Genomic DNA, 15,558 nt, shown 5'->3' on the forward strand with positions numbered 1-15,558 from the left:
AGGCCTCCAAATCTAGACATGCATTTTTGTGGGATGATTTTTAGGATGTTCTGCATAGTCCAGAGGTAGAGCTCATGGGTATAGCAAGAGTAGTTTTGCATGTATCCATCTGAGGTCTCGTTTTTCAATGTACCATGCACACATGGAAAAAACAATCTCTTCCCTAAATACCTTATGGACTTACAGCACATAGGCTGCATCTGCTAAATGTATAAGAAGCAAACCATGTAAATCTTCATTAAGTGTTAATAAGGAGTGTTTGACCTGTCAGAAACAGTTGTTTTCATTGACCAGAACCCAATGACAGATGCATCTCAGCTGCTTCATTGCAGTTGATCATAAATGCTGCATGCAGACTGAGTAGTATCATCACTGCAGCTCAAATTCTGTGAACGGGTTATATAGGGGGAAAAAATCTGCATAACCTTTTCTCAAAAAGCCTTGAGAATAGTTTTGTTTGCTTCTGTCTCCTCAGGAAGATGGTCTGCAAGTGGCAGCATGTGGTTAAAAAGCCATGTTCAACATCTAATGATGAAACACCAGCCCTTGGCAGTGGTGCTCCAACTTCAGAGTGAGCTAATGAAACTTTATTGCTACCAGTGTTCATCATTAGGAGCTGAAATTATGTTTGCTGTAGTTCTTACCAATTAAAAGGCCTAAACACACCCCCTTGTGGGCAAAATATGAAATACCACAGAAATAATCTGCTCGGATTTTTGGCCTATGGAGCTATATAGCTGTTTATGCTTGGAGTGGTTCTGACATATGGTGGAGTCCTTCCACCCCACCAGACACAAACACACGCATGGAGACAGCTAAACATTTCCGTGCCATGTATTCCCACACTGTGCTGACTTACTTCCCGAGAAAAAAACTTGATTTATTTGCTCCTGCATCCTCTAGTTTTAAGCCTGTTTTACTGAAAGTGAACAGTGATATCTGCTGTAATTTTGTATTTAATAACTGTGAGATAAGGCACTCCTAACAGCAACGGACAAAGTGATCAGTGTTAATTTTAAGATGTTTATTTTTTGCATCAAGACTTAAGATGTACTACAAGTTATATAACATGCAGAAGATTCACTAAGTCTACTAAAAAGCTGAGAAACCATTTCTGATAATACAGCTGGATGCTAGCATGTGTTCCCTTCTCCCACCAGCTTCTATTTTTGTTTGTCCTTAGCTAAAAGCCGGCTAGGATTGCATAGTGCCTGGTTATGTGACAAGAGGAGAAACCGATAAACTGGAAGACTTGGTGCACCAAAGGAATGCTTGCCATGCATGGTAAGATGATCCCACATCTTCAGCAGCCATCACCGCTGTGGTTTGGTTCAGGGCTTACCTCACCGGCCAGTTGCCCCGGCGTGATTTAGCCCAGGAGTCCTAGAGGGAAACATGACAAACTCCAGGTTTTTTATAACCCTACTTCGACCTTTAGAAAGGCACATTACTGAAATTCCTGTCTTCAGAGGGAGAGGCAAGCCTGCCTGCAGATCCCGGCACCTCCGTCCGGTGCGCGGGGCTTGCACTTAAGGGGAGGGTCTGGTGCTGAGGGCCTTGTCACCAAGCCCAGCCCGCGACACTTGCACTGTTAATGTGAGAAATTACGCAGAAGTGAGTTAATGGCAGTGCTTGGACATACTAAGTAAATGGGACACTTGCCAAGTCATTAAGAGGTCACCAACTGGCAGCTGAGAGATAACTGGGACTGCGTATCAGCTGGTGCGTCCCAGAGGCACAAATATGCCTTGTGCAGGTTTATCACTGCCTTCGATCCCAGGTGGCTTAGGGGAAAACAGCTAATTATACCTCTCATCTGGTGAAATGGAATCTGCTGTAAAAGCTACGCTGTATTTGGAGACAAAAGTTGTCATTTGCAGATACCTGCTATTTTACAAGCCAGTCTAAACCCTGCCTTCAACACCATCAAAAAAGCTGCCCTCCCTCCCCACTGCTAGAGGTTTGGTTTAGCTATATACTTCCAGCCTTGTTCCCAGCAGCTGTAATGTGTCTCTGACTGCTCTAACTAAATTGCTGAGAAATTACTAATTTCCCTCAGAAGAAAAAGGGCTTGGAGAAGGAGTTGCGTTTGAACCAGGTGTCCCCAAAGAGGGACAGTGTCCCCCAGGGCACCTCACGTGTTATTAAATCATTAAATCAGAAAAAATTGCAAACTGGGTATCGTGACCTTATCCTCTGAACCCTTCATGTTAAAATGCTTTAAAGATCATTCTGCAGCATCATTGCAAAAGACAGCTAAGGTTATTTGTTGGGCTTCCAACACTGTTCTTTCGTTATTATAAAGGTACAGCTCCCTAAACCATCACCTTTGGAAGTGCTTGATCTTACCAAGAACTATACAGGTTCTATACAGGAACTAAGGGGCAATCTTTGCCCTGATTTGTCTGCGTATGGAAATGTTCACCTAAGGTCACATTAGCCCTTCAAGAAGTGCAACTGTTCTCCCAGTTCTTCTATTTTGCCTGGGTGTTTCTTCATCAGCTTTGACCGCAGAAGCTGACATTTTGTACTCAACGAGCAGGATCAGTGCCACAGCAGGTCTCATGCGGAGGCCAAAAGATCCGCTGCAGCCTCTGGCTTGTCTGAGTGAGCAGGGCAGGGGGCTTCGGGACGCGCTCTCCAAGATCAGGGCCTCCTACCCCCGTGTAGCTACGCTGGCAATGCCAAGCGGGGCCAGGGCTGGGGTGGGTACTGGTGTCGGAACGGGTGCAGGGAGTAGGCTCGGTACCGGTGATGGGGTGGGTGCCGGTGCCAGTACCAGATTCGGTGCCGAGGCAGGTGCTGGGGCTGATGCCAGGCTGGGAGCTGGTGCGGGTGCAGGTGCTCGTGCTGTTACCAAAAACTAGAGCCAGTACCAGACCGGGTGCCCGTGCAGGCGCGGGTGCCGGGACCAGGCTGGGTGCCGGGGCGGGTGCTGGGGCGCGGGCCAGGCTGGGAGCCGGGGCAGGTGCTGGGGCCGGTGCCAGCCCGGGCGCCGGGGCCGGGGCGGGTGCTGGGGCCGGGGCGGGCGGCACATTCCGGGCAGGCGCACTGGGCGCGGGCGGCGCTGCGCGCTCGGAGCGGCCGCCGCAGCCCGGGGCCATGGAGGCGGCGGCGGCGGCGGAGCCGGGCCCCGCGGCGGGGCCGCAGCCGGGAGCCGAGGAGATCGACATGTCCCTGGGTAGGTCCGCGGGCCGGGGGGAGCGGGGCCGCCCGGGGTTTTGCCTTGCACCGCGGCCGCCGTGCGCAGGGCAGCGGCGCGCTCGGGAAAAGCCCCGAAAACACCCCGAAAAGATTGCAAGCGTGGGCGACCGGAGAGTGGGGAAAAAAAAAAAAAAAAAAAAAAAAAAAAAAAAAAAGCACAAGAACCGGGCGGGGGGGGGGAATCGCAGCTCGAGGCCGGGCTCTGCTCTCCGCGCCGTGCCGGCCGAGGCGCTGCCGGAGCGCGGGCGCGGCGGGCTGCGCGGCCCGGGCGGGCGCGCTATTTATAGCGGCGTGCCCGGGATGCTCGCCGTGCCTCCGGCCGCGCCGCGGGCACGGCGCGCAGGCAGCTGCCCTTTGCTTAACTGCGGCAGAGCTCGCTGGATTACTGCGCTGACATCGCCGCGGTGGAAGGAACGGCCGCCAGCACCTTTCACGTAGGGGTTAGTTTCCTAACAGAAAGTTTGAGTCATTTCTTCCTAGAGGCGAGACGTTTGTCAGCAGGGCTGGTAGGACATTTTTCACAGCGGACTCAGCCTGAGCCTGCAGCTGATGCAAACTGATTTTTATGGTGCTGTGAGGGCTTACTGCAATAGTGGTTCTGGCCCTTAATTCATTGTTTATTTTTTTTCCTGCGGTGTTGCTTGTCCACCTCTTTTTTGGTCTTGTGGCACGTGGTGCCTCCCTTGTTTTTACTGCCACCGAATGCTTCTCTCTGCCAGACCTTGTGTGGTCCAGCTCCATGTTCAACCCAGAGTACCCCTAACTCAAGGCAGAAGAGAGAAGTGGAGAACGAGAGCCCTGGTTAGAAGTGATGCTTTTACCATCAGTTGGTTTCCTTGCTTGCATTATCAGTCAAAGTAGCTTCAGGAGTTATCCTAACACCCCGCTACAGAACTGATTCTGTCTTGAAGGCATAGGGGTACCTAATATGACCTCTCAGGATCCCTTCCAGCCTCATATAGTAAGTACATCTTTGTATTACTCCACCGACCCCATCAGTTAACAGAGTAACGTGTCCGTTGTGGTGAGGAGCACGTGAGACCCACTCACTGAATGGCATCATGCTGCAAAAAAGACGATTCCTCCCACAGGCCACCGCAGTTGCTGCACTAACCAGCTGCCAGGAAAGGCCTTTCCCATCGCACTGAGCAGCAGCATTCCTGTTACAAGAACTCCCTTATACAGACTCAGCTTAACATTATTGCCCACTCTTCCATTTCCATTTTACAGTACATTTATGGGAGCAAAAGAAAGGGTAATATCTAAGAAAACAAGACCACCAAAAGTCCGTAGAGCAGGCAGCTGAGTATTTGTCTCTTCTCTGTACCTAGCTCTTCCTCATCCTGAAGAGAGCCCACCCTTGATGCCAGCAGATGCGCTTCGAAGGTGCCCGTGTCCCAAAGGCACGCGTGGCTGAGAGCACAAGCGTGTGCTCGTACCGAAGGCGTTGCGCAGGCTCTCCCAGTGCGCCGTCTTCCTGGCAGACTTGATAGAGAAATCCAACGAGCAGTTGCACAGGCTGTTCTGGTACCTGCTCGTTCGCTTTCCCTGGCGCTGTGTTAATTTGAATGCAGGAGTTTCTTGATAGAGAATGAGAAGTGACAACCACTCTTCGTGATAATCGCCCTCTGAAAGCTAATAGCGCTTCTGTGCTTCCGCTCCAGTGATTCATTAGGGAGCTGGAGTTGCTACTGCCTGGGAAAAAGCCTGATTTGGACAGTTCTTTCCTTGCTAATTTGGCAAAAGCTGAAACATTCTGCTTGAAGCTTAATAGATGTGGTTTTATTACTGGCTAAGTATTTTCTGGAAGTTTCAAGGTTTAAAGAAAAAATTATTGGAAAATTTGAATTGATGAGATGTCCCTTTCCCTTTCCCCTTCAGGCTTCAGAATAGCTTGAATTGAAAAGACCCCCTTGATTTTAAGCCACCTTGTCGGGAACTGAGGGGCTTTAAGCCACTGTGGGATGGTTTTTTGGTTGAGCTGTGTGTCTGGAAGTGGTTTGTGCATGGTCCACATACCTCAACTTCCAGAGCTGCTTTTAAAAAGGGGTAGAAGCTTTAAGCTGAAAGTGGCTAAATCACAGTGGGAAATAAAAAGTTACAGGCAGATCTTAAGATTTGTTATTTCATTCAGACTCTGCATCATCGCAGCTGCATTGAGCTGGTGTCTTGCAAAGAAAGTGAGTAACATCTCTTAGTTCATGCAAAAGCCAAATAGAGTATATTTTCCAGAACTGCATAAAGAGTTAGAAGCCCTAGACCTCTTCAGGGTGAACAGCAGCTCTTTTAGCAGGTGTCCAGGTGAGGGAGTCCTGCTGGGTCCGTTTTGGTGCATTCCAGGCCATTTTGTCCCCCTTTTGTGGTGAGGTGGAGATGGTGACGCAGAGGTAAGAGGTGGTAGCAGCACCTTCCCCAGATAGCAAGAAAGTTGTGACTCAAGTCCTGAAGCCTGTGGGACTTAAAATACAAAGTAGTGCTGATATTTCTTGTGCATGTTGCATTTATTTGCTTACTGCTTTTGGAGCCATTGAAGTTCATGGCTTCAAGCTTCATCTCATGCCCCTGGGGGCTGGAAACTTGCTTGGGGTTTTAAAGCAGTGAGGGGAGCTGTGTTGACTCCAGGAGCTGGGAACCGAAAGGAAACCACCCCACAACCTCCCGGTGAGCTGCGAGTGCGCGCGGGACTGGCCGGGTGCTCCCCTTTGGTCGGAGCAGCCCCCGGCTCTGGGTCTGAAACCTCTTTGCTGCACACGGCAGATACGTGCCGGACGGTGACATGTTTTCACATAATTCGCTGCGCTCTAATCTCCAGCCTGCAGGAGCCAAGTAAATTGATCCTATACTTTCTGAGCTAAGCTTAATCTTTTATTGTCAGGCCAGCGTGGCTCACAGGACCGCAAGCTCCGCTTTTGTAGAGGCCGAGCGCCAGCACCAAAAGGGGAAAATGATGTTGGCAGAAATTGCAGGTTTTATGGATTTCCCCTTTGCCATTTCTGATCTAGACGACATCATAAAGCGCCACAAGAAGGAGCAGACCGATGCCCAGGCGGCAGGGAACCGGCGGAGACAGCAGATGAAGAACCGGAATCCGGCGTACGGGTACGGGCGGCCCCGCTTCCGCACCTGGGTGCAGAGGAATTTGCAAGGTACATGAGCACGCAAGGGCGGACGCGAGGGCTGGGCACCGCACTGCCCTGGAGAACACATCTGCATAACAAGATACAGCTCCCAAATCCTTTTCGGATCTCATTTCTGCGTGCCTACAGTATACGCACTTGCTCAGAATAGCTTTTCTCTCTGCAACAATAGAGTATCAGGGCCCTTTCAGAGCATAAATTCACCCATTTCTCTCCCTTCCAGCCTCTCATGAATTACTGATTCAAAGTGACTTAATACCTACACTCTATTCCCTTTTGGCTTTGCATATTTTAATTATGCAGCTTCCTAATCCCCCTTTTCCCAGAACACACTTAAATTACCCCTTCAGTAACCGTCTTTGATAGCTCAGTTATTGGAGCTAATTTGTCATTTTCGCCAACCATGCTATTTTTATGATGTGGGTTTTTTTTTTTTTTTTTGTAATACCGTATGATCACCCACTGATCTAGATTTGGTCTCACTAGCTTTTATCCACCAAGCTAAAGTGATCTGCTGTATGAAATGCCATCTTTGAATTTTCAAAATTTCTCAGAATTTTACTGTTTTTTTTTTTTTAATTACTGTTAAAACACTTTCACTGAAGATTTTGGTGGCTTGGTGGCTTTTTGCAGCAACATCCCTGCATCCCTCCCTCCGAGCATGGCCCGTTCGGACCATAGGGCTGCTGGGAGCAGGTCCCGTGTGTCTTCAAGCGGCTTCCCCCACACGCATCCCCATTCTCAACCATGTATTGCCTTACCAAGAATAGTTCTGGTTCAAAACAGAATGCTCATAATTTCCCTTTGCAAATTGATTTTTTTTGGCCAGAAAAGAAAATATAGGATTTGATATTCTTCCACATTCAAGGGACTACAACATTCAGAGTCAGATAAATCCACAGGAGTATTACATTGTAGCTATTTCTTAGAAAGGAGAACTTTTAAATTCATTTATATAATGACTTTTGCTACTCTTAGTATTTCATAGGCTTAACAGAATTTGAGTTCAGCCCTGTCAGGTACATGGACCCATGATGCTGGCTGGCACTGATGTCGCTAGCAATTTAGGAAGCTCAGCACAGGCTGGAATTGAGCCTGTAATTCTCTGGGTCTCCCTTCGCTTTGGTCCCTGCTGAAATGCAGCCCCCTCCGGGCTGAGACGTGATAACCGCTATCCAAATGAGGATCAGTACAGCACAGCACTGTACTGTCAGAGCATGGAGAAGGGTATTATGCTGATTAAAACAGCGGGAGAATTCATGCAAGCAAAGTGCTGTTATCCCTCCTGGAATTTGGTTTAAACCATCCCCCCGAGGTGAGAGTCGGGGGGATGATGCTCCCACTGCTTTTTAATGACAAGAAACTCCAATTTTAAATCTCCTCCACGGAGAGTGTCAGACACCAGGGCTTCTCCCAGGCTGAACTTGCAGGGGCAGCTCCTGGGCACCACAGGGGTGCTCAGCGCCGAGCGTGGTGCATCCAAAAAGAGGGGAATTTTCCTCAGCTGCTGATGCTGTGGACTGCTTTCAAGTGCTCTTTTATTAATAAATATCCTCGAGACTTTTTGCAGCGATGGTGCCACACTGCAAGATCCACGTGATGGACCGAGGCCTCGGTCCCCAGCTGGCGTACGCAGGAGTGCCACTCGGAGGCCGATGGCCCCGCAGTTAGTTATTCACCTCGGCTGAGATCTGCCTGAGTGCACTGCTGAGCAGAGGCTCCCTAACGTGAACTGACTGGCGGGGCATGATTTTCTAGCCAGGGTTGCCTTTTGCATCAGTCCCTCCCATTGCACCAGGGAAATATCCAGGAAGGGCAGCTGAGCTCAGCCTCTCTCGTTGGAGAGAAAATACCCTGCCCGGTTTCCAGCCGAGCTCCAGGGTGGCTGTGACCGAGAGTTTTGTAGAGCCGGAATTGGTCACATCACCTTTGCTCCTCTGCCTTGTATTCCAGCGCAGGCGTCCTGCTCCTGTGCCGCCGCGAACCCGCGTTGCGCCCTGGGGCTAGAGCCTTCATTAATCACTGCCGTGATGCCCCGGGAGGGGAATGTCCCTGCTTCCCCAGAACACTTCATTTCTAATTGCTCCAAGTCATAATGAATTGCTGTGATGTAGGAATCGATGGTAGAGGATCAATATATACATCTAACCGCTCTGGGGTCTGTATCACTGAGCTTCTGTTATGTGGTGTGCGGGGTTTTAACCATGCTGTATTACTACCCCGTACAATTCACTGCTTTCTGCCCCTTTTTTTTTTTTTGCCCATACTGATGATTTATACACCCCTGCGAGTATGCGTGCACGCTTGCCCGAGACAGCTACTCGGGAAATGTCTGCTTAATTATGACTACAGAAGTTCCTCGCAGGGAGTAATTAGGCTGTAATGCAGCATATGCAGTAAGTAAGTTTACAGCGCGAGCGATTCCAGGCTGCTGTGGGTTGGTCTTCTGGATGCTCGAGTCACTTCCATATCTGTATCAGAAGCCTCATCTGTTTCATAGGTAATTCAAAGCCATGTGAGCTCTGGGAGCAGATTGACGGGTCTCCTGATGCGAGGGTTACTGCTTTTAATAGGAATCAAAATTGTGCAAGGCTTTTCTCTTCTGTTTTCTTCCAAATTAAATAATGTTTGTCAGCTCTACCCGTAATAGCTACGCTCGAGTGAGGCATTGGAAAGATAGATTGTGTTTTTATTCTATGAAATTAATTTACTTTCCTTGAAGAAATTACTGTGCTTCCTGCATCACCGTTTATATAGGGACTTCTAGATCATATGAGTCAACCTTGTTAAGGCTTGAAAAACTGCACTCCTGAATCGAGTGGTGAAGCATGCTAAAACAAGTGTTTCCTTTCTTAGGACCTAACCGCTTTAGAAGAGGCTTTGGACAACAGCAGTACAATAGAAGGCAATTCAGGAACACGGCGCCCGGTCCCAGGAGAAGAGCAGCTGCCGTGTTAAATGGAGTGAGCCCTTTAAATCGCCAGGCGTCCGCTCAAGAGGTGGGGGGAGTGATGAAGGTACAGCTGTTCCCAAATGTCATGTACCAATCAGCTGGGTTTTATGATCCTCGGTCACCCCAAAGAACAAGCTACACCATAAATGTACAGGCACAGGCTTTTACGTGCTTGCACACCACATTTGTATGCGTAGGTGAGTACGGCACGTATATGCATAGGAAGCAGCAATTTTCCAGTTGGGTTGTAAGCTTAAGACTTGGTATATTTTTTACTGAATCTACTCCAGCTGGTTTTCCAAAAAAAAAAAAAAAAAAAAAAAAAAAAAAAGAAAAAGGAGGTTTTAAAAATGTATTCTTAAAAGATTTTAGAATACTTCCATGAGAATAGATTGCATGTTATTTCATCTCACTGTTAGCATTTACAGGAAGCACGTTAAGATTCACCACTATTTTTCCTCCACCTGGAGCGTTTTCCAAGGCCCGCTGAAGTCGGGAGGCAGCCTGCTGTGACTGCATGGGGCTTTGGGTCAGAGCCATACTTTGTGCTAGCAAGGCAGTAGCCCTCCCCAAGGAGGCCGATTCCTGGTGCCATGACGGCTGTAGGTCAGATTGCCCAGGTGCTTCAGTGTAAAATGTGGGGTTTTTTTGTCATTTGTGGCTTTCACTTTTTCAAGCTTAAATTTTCAGGTCTTCTCTCTGCTCAAAAACCCTTTAAACATTTTCATTCTATTTTTCAATTATTTTTAAGACTCAAGAGATGGGGAGGAAGATATGTATTCACCATTGAAGTAATTCTTACAGCTTCCTTCTGAGTATCTCTAAAATTAAATTAGCTTGGAATAGAAGATGGAAATCCAGCAGGTAGATAGTCCTCTGTGAGAAGAGGTGTTTTTTTCTGTTCTGGTGGAAATCTGCTCAATTAGGAGCATACGCTCAGCTAAGCTTCCAGAAAACCCACCGAAGTGGTGAAGCCCATGCCACGTTTAACGACCGTCCCCTAAGAGTGTAAATAGGAGAGCCATACACTGAGCATACATGAGCATGAAGTGCAGTTATTCCTGCAAATATAGACTGCGAAGACTCAGGTTATATACGGAGTGTAGCTGGATATTAACAGAAAGTAATCAGTAGTTGCTAGGAGGCATAGTTCTATGGTGGCTTCCATTTTGCAGAAATAAACCAAGTGGGAAGAACGTGGGAATGCATCTTACTTGGTGGGTAGTAACAGAGTGATGGTGGGTGTCCCATGGAAATACACTGGATAGAGTATGGAGCAGCTGTACCAGTAACAGCAGGAGGACCTTCACCCCTGACTAGGTGTTTTCTGATACGCTTCATATTCCAGAGCTCAGACCTGGCAACCTGCATGTCCAAATGAGAAAGAGTTGGTGACCTGAGGAAAGCCATAAAGCTTGGCTTATGCAAAATTTGTGCTTTTTTTTTTTTTTTTTTTTGGTATTTCTGCACCACTAGAACGAAATGTTCTACCTGTTGTAGAACATGAGAATATATGCTGTTCTACAGCATATAACAGATCCAAATGTGGAAAAGAAACACTACTCAGTAGAACTATTCCTGCTGTAGCTACAAAAGACCATGGAAGAGAACTGGTTTTAATAAATTTTATTTAGGAATGAGTCTCTGATTAAGAAAATATCAAAGGCAAAAAAAAGAAAATCCCCACTCTTTGCAGAGCAGAGTTGTTCTGCTGTAAGACTGCTGAAGCTGCAAAGGAGAAGCAGTTGTGAACGAAAATACAGGTAATGCAGAACATGGCTCGCAGGGCTAAAACCCCTTGGAAGCCATCCCGAGCGGTGCTGAATGTGCCGGCGAGCCGTGCGGGCACCGCCGCCCCGGCGGCTCTCAAGGCACGCGCCTCGGAGGAGCTGAGTTTCCCTCCAGGCAGGGCAGCCGAGGATGCCGAATGCACGCACAAGGGTTTTCAAGCAAGGGCGGCGAGCGGCGGGGGGGGACGGTCCCCTCCCGGCCGGTGACCGCCGCGCTCTCGCCGCTCTTCCAGGGTAACAAGAGCGACGATGCTTTTGCCAAAGGCGGTGGCGGCGGGCAGCCGGAGGCGCGGAGACGGCCGCTGCTGGGCCCCAAGAGATTCAGAGCGGCAGCTGCCAACACGCACGCCGCGGGGAGAAGGTAAAAGCCGCGGTAACTCCGGCCTTCGGGTTTTCAGCAATTTCCCGTGCACCTTCTGGGGCTGCTCTCCTGCTGTGAGCTGCTGCGACGGGGAGTTCACGCGGTGCGAGAGAAACGCCCCGGAGCGTATTGGGAAAGACCTTGGGAATAAAATACCTGCCTGCCCATAGCTAGTACGGCAGGTACCAGATCCGTCATTTTATTTTAGCGAGTAGCAAAACCTGACCTTTCTGGTTTTATTAGTCAGTCACTATGGGGAAAACTTTGGAAAGATGAAATAACACTTATTTTCACAAAGGCAAGGAATGTAGCTTCCAGCCTGCCCCAACCTTAAGGCCCAAGCAGAGCGAGGGACCCCTTCGCGCTGCACCCCGGGGCCGCTCCTCAGCCGGGCTCGCCGGATCCGGGCTCGGTAGACTTCCAAGCTGCCGCGGCTCCTCGTAGCTTCTTGGACGCAGAGGCTTTGAGGCCAGCTGAGATTCCTGTGCGCCCTGCACCGCAGAATTTCCGCTCCCGATCCCTGTGCGCTCCAGGTGGGGTTTCCAGCGCAGGTCGGAGAGTCCCTGCCCGAGCGGGGACCCAGGAAGGTTGGTGCCTGCGGCTGAAAGCGGGGCGAGAGGGGACAGAAGCTGGCGCTTCTGTTCGGATAAAGTTGCCCGACCGTCAAAATACGTGGGGAGAGGAAGCTCGGTGTCGATGTCTGCCGTTAGCTGTGCGGAGCAGAGGAGGGACTGGGTGACCCGCAGAGGTCCCTTCTGACCAGATTTCTCCTGTGATTCTATTCTATGATGTTTTTAATGGAAATAGTTGAGAACAAACAAAAGCTGTTTCAGTTTCATTTGAGCACAAAAGCTAGTTCCACTGAAATTCTTTGGCGGTAGAAAAACCTGTTGGGCTGAACTCGGTAACATATATCCTAATTTGTTTTTTTTTGCATGTTTTCTAATACCAAACTCGGGGAGGCTTTTTGGTGTAAACCTTCAGGAGAGGCCTGGCATCTCGCTCACCGACGTCCTTTTCTCTCTGCCCTGGGAACAGCAGGCCTTTCGTGCTGAACAGGGGACCAGGCTTCCAGCAGAAACGGATGCAGCAGCGCTACTCCAAAGCCAACTTCCAGAGAGGGGTCAGTACAGAGACAGCTTCTGCGCGACTTGCTGCGTGTGACAACCCCTCAGTTTTACCAGCCCGTGCCCAGCTGGATCTTTGCTTCCAGCAACAGCTGGGAGAGATGGCAATTTCTAAGGCAATATATTCCTAGGGAGTTGCTTGCAGGGCAGGGCCAATAGCTCTTTTTATGCAGCTTAGTGTTGCGGCATCTGGAAAATAAAACCTGGACAGGTGAATAGAAATAGGTTTTGTAGCTTGTATTTACATTTACCAACTGAAATACTTGAAAAGCAGTCACTGAGAGGTAATTCTCTAATGTATTTTCCTTTTTTTATTTCACAGCAAATGGATGCAACTGGAGAAGGGAAGCAGCCAAGGATGAGAAGGTAGTTGATGGAAAAGGCACACTGCAAACAGGACTCGCTCGGCGGCCCTTGAATCAAAGCGGGATGCGTTTCTCCGTCTTGGCAGGTGGCAAGTGAAACCCAGCCCCGGAGCAGTCCTGACGGTTTCCGTGGCCAACCCCCAGGCGGGCCAGAGCAGCGCGTAAGTAGGCGAGGTGGTTCGTTGAGACGGGAGCCCGACCGCAGCCCGCGCGCCGGGCCCCCTCGCCCGCTCGCGGACCGCAGCGAGCGAGCCGCCCGAACGAAACGCGGCTCGGGGCGCTCTGTGCCCTCCGCAGGCCCGGAGCCAAGCGGCCGTTCCTGAGGAGCCCCAGGCCCCCGCCGCGGGTCTCCAAGCCCCAGCCGAAGGGAGTGCTGCTGAGGTTCAACTTCCGCGCGATGGCGAACCAGGTAGAGGAGAGCCGACGGGAGGCGCAGCCACGCCGCCACTCCGCTCACGTCACGCTCAGGTTTTCAGGGCTGCCGGTTAGCTTGATTTAATGTCAGCCGGGAGGAAAATCCGGCAGCCTGGTCGGACAGGTTGTTCACGAAGCGGAAGGCGCCCGAGAAGACCGTTCAGCAGCTACGGACTCGGCGGCGTCTCTCGCGCGCGCTGCCGGCCCGCCTTGGCCGGTCCTCCTCGCGCTTGCTTGGAGGGGGAGGACGCTGCGGCTCGCCGCGAGCGGTCCTGGCCGGGGCAGGACGTTTCGCTGGTGCTCTGGGTGCTCCCTGCTCCTCCGAGACGCGCGACGCTTCCTCGGTGCTCTGCTCTCTCTTTGCTTGGGCGACCTTCTGCCTGCCACGTTTGACGGTGAAGCGTGGCCCCGGCGCGGAGCAGGTCGGAAGTCCGGCAGCACCGTCCGTCGGCGGCGGTGCTTCTTGCCCGCCCGGTTGGGTTTTTACTTGCTGCCTTGCGCTCAGGTGCCGTCTTGCTTGCTCCCGTCCTTGCCGAGGATGCCCCGCGTCTCGGGGCTGGGCACTGCTGGGAGGTTTTCCAGCTGCACCCAGCCCGTCGAGCGCTGCGTGGTCGCCGCGCGGCGAGCGGTTTAATCGACTAACCGGCTGCGAAGCGCCGTCCCGACTGATGGGCTCTAATCGATACCCTGCTACGGGCTCGGCTGCGCTTTGCCGTGCGCCTCGGGACTGAACCGCTCTCCCTTTCCCCTGCAGACCAGCCTGACGCTGGATGAGAGGTTCTCTGGTCTGAGGAATAAGCGGCGCTTCGCGGCGGCGAGGAGCGCGGGCCGGACGGTCACCATGCCGTAGCGCCGCCGGCTCGGCGCGGCGGCTGCCGACGGCGGTCGGGGCCCCGTAACGGGCAGCTCGATGCAACTCGATCGATTTTCTCCGAGATAGCTGATTTGGCAATGTGCCACCTCCTTCCCACCCCCACTCCCCCCCCTCCACCCCGAACGAGCGAGCGAGGGCAGGGACGAGGCGGCAGGAGACGCGGGGCCGGATTTGCTCCGCGGCGGGGACGGGGGCGCGAGCTGCACGGCGCGCCGGCGGAGCCCCGTCCCGCGGAGCCCCGTCCCGCGGAGCCCCGTCCCGCGTCGCGTGGCGGGCGGGTGCCACCGCCGCGTCCGCCCCGTCCGGGGGCGGAACGGGCAGAGCGGCGCGGCGAGGGGCCGCTCCGGCCGCCGCCGTTCCCCAGCTCCCGCCCGAACGCCTTATTTCTGGCGCGTGCCGGGGTCCCTGCCCTGAGGTTTGCTGTGTCCGACCCCGGTCCCGAGCCTGTCCCTGCCCGCTTGCTCGGCCAGGCCTCGCGCTGCTGGCGCTGCGTGCTGCTGGCGTGGCTTTCCCCGCCGGGGAGCGCAGACAGGCTGCCCCACTCCAACCCGGCTTTTCCAGCCCCGCGCGACGCCTGCGCTGGGGCTTTCGCAGGCGCAGCCCGTGGGGCAGCGTTAGGGATTTCACAGGCGCCCGGCCCAGAGCACCGGCGCGGTCAGACTGGCGCGTGCGGGGAGGAGGCTGCACAGCGGTCGGATGAAAATTAGCCGAGGAGCTAATGAGCTGCATCCAGACAGTTGTTAACGAAGCCCTGCCCCAACCGCGAGTCGCTAATCCCCCCGCTGCTGGAAGGCACCGCTGCGGACGCGCCGCACGCAGCCTGTCACTGCGCCCTAAGCTAGACTCACCACGGTAAATATTTGATAGACCGCTTTACGTTTTACACCGAGTGTCTTTTAACAAGAGACTGGACTTGGAGTGGGTTTTATAGGAGTTTGTGAAATGTTACTAGTTTACTAAGCAGTGATGTACGAGTCCAACGCACTGAATAATAAAAATAATAACAATAAAAAAAGTGTCAAATGTAGCATCCAGTTATTTACCTTTCTGCGACAGGCATTTGGCAGGTGTTCAGCCCGCTGGAGTGGCACCGTTTCCGTGGGCGAGCTGTCCCGGCTGCTGGGCCTCAGAGAACCAGCTGTGTAAAAATAACCGTTTTCTTTTTTTCTGGAAAAAAAAGGCCCCTCTTTGAGCGGAGGGGCCTGGCTCGGTCGTGCGAGCAGAGTTTGCTGCTCTCAGCGCTGGCTCCAAAGCACAGCGCAAGCCGCACGGGAAGTTTCTCGATAGGCACCTTGTAAAATCCGTGCTGGGATCTCTTCCGCTTATACCATTA

General features: G+C 51.9%; 1 protein-coding gene across 1 annotated transcript; it reads left to right on the plus strand.

The window, feature by feature from the left end:
- The first annotated feature begins 3,066 nt into the window (after positions 1 to 3,066).
- LOC134145517 (UAP56-interacting factor-like) lies at positions 3,067 to 15,248 on the plus strand. The gene is made up of 9 exons (XM_062585068.1): positions 3,067 to 3,181; positions 6,207 to 6,350; positions 9,198 to 9,340; positions 11,318 to 11,445; positions 12,484 to 12,568; positions 12,895 to 12,938; positions 13,024 to 13,098; positions 13,235 to 13,346; positions 14,106 to 15,248. Exons 1-9 carry the CDS (start codon positions 3,103 to 3,105, stop codon positions 14,199 to 14,201), a joined length of 906 nt encoding a protein of 301 aa, XP_062441052.1. The 5' UTR covers positions 3,067 to 3,102; the 3' UTR covers positions 14,202 to 15,248.
- The last annotated feature ends 310 nt before the right edge of the window (positions 15,249 to 15,558 follow it).

The sequence above is a fragment of the Rhea pennata genome, chromosome 11 (genome assembly GCF_028389875.1).
Source record: "Rhea pennata isolate bPtePen1 chromosome 11, bPtePen1.pri, whole genome shotgun sequence".
Lineage (NCBI taxonomy): Eukaryota > Metazoa > Chordata > Aves > Rheiformes > Rheidae > Rhea > Rhea pennata.

Coding starts and splice junctions, on each gene's coding strand:
- LOC134145517 (XM_062585068.1), top strand. CDS start 3,103: ATGGAGGCGGCGGCGGCGGCGGAGCCGGGCCCCGCGGCGGGGCCGCAG. Junction 11,446..12,483: donor ACGCACGCCGCGGGGAGAAG/GTAAAAGCCGCG, acceptor CCCTGGGAACAG/CAGGCCTTTCGTGCTGAACA. Junction 12,939..13,023: donor AAGCAGCCAAGGATGAGAAG/GTAGTTGATGGA, acceptor CCGTCTTGGCAG/GTGGCAAGTGAAACCCAGCC.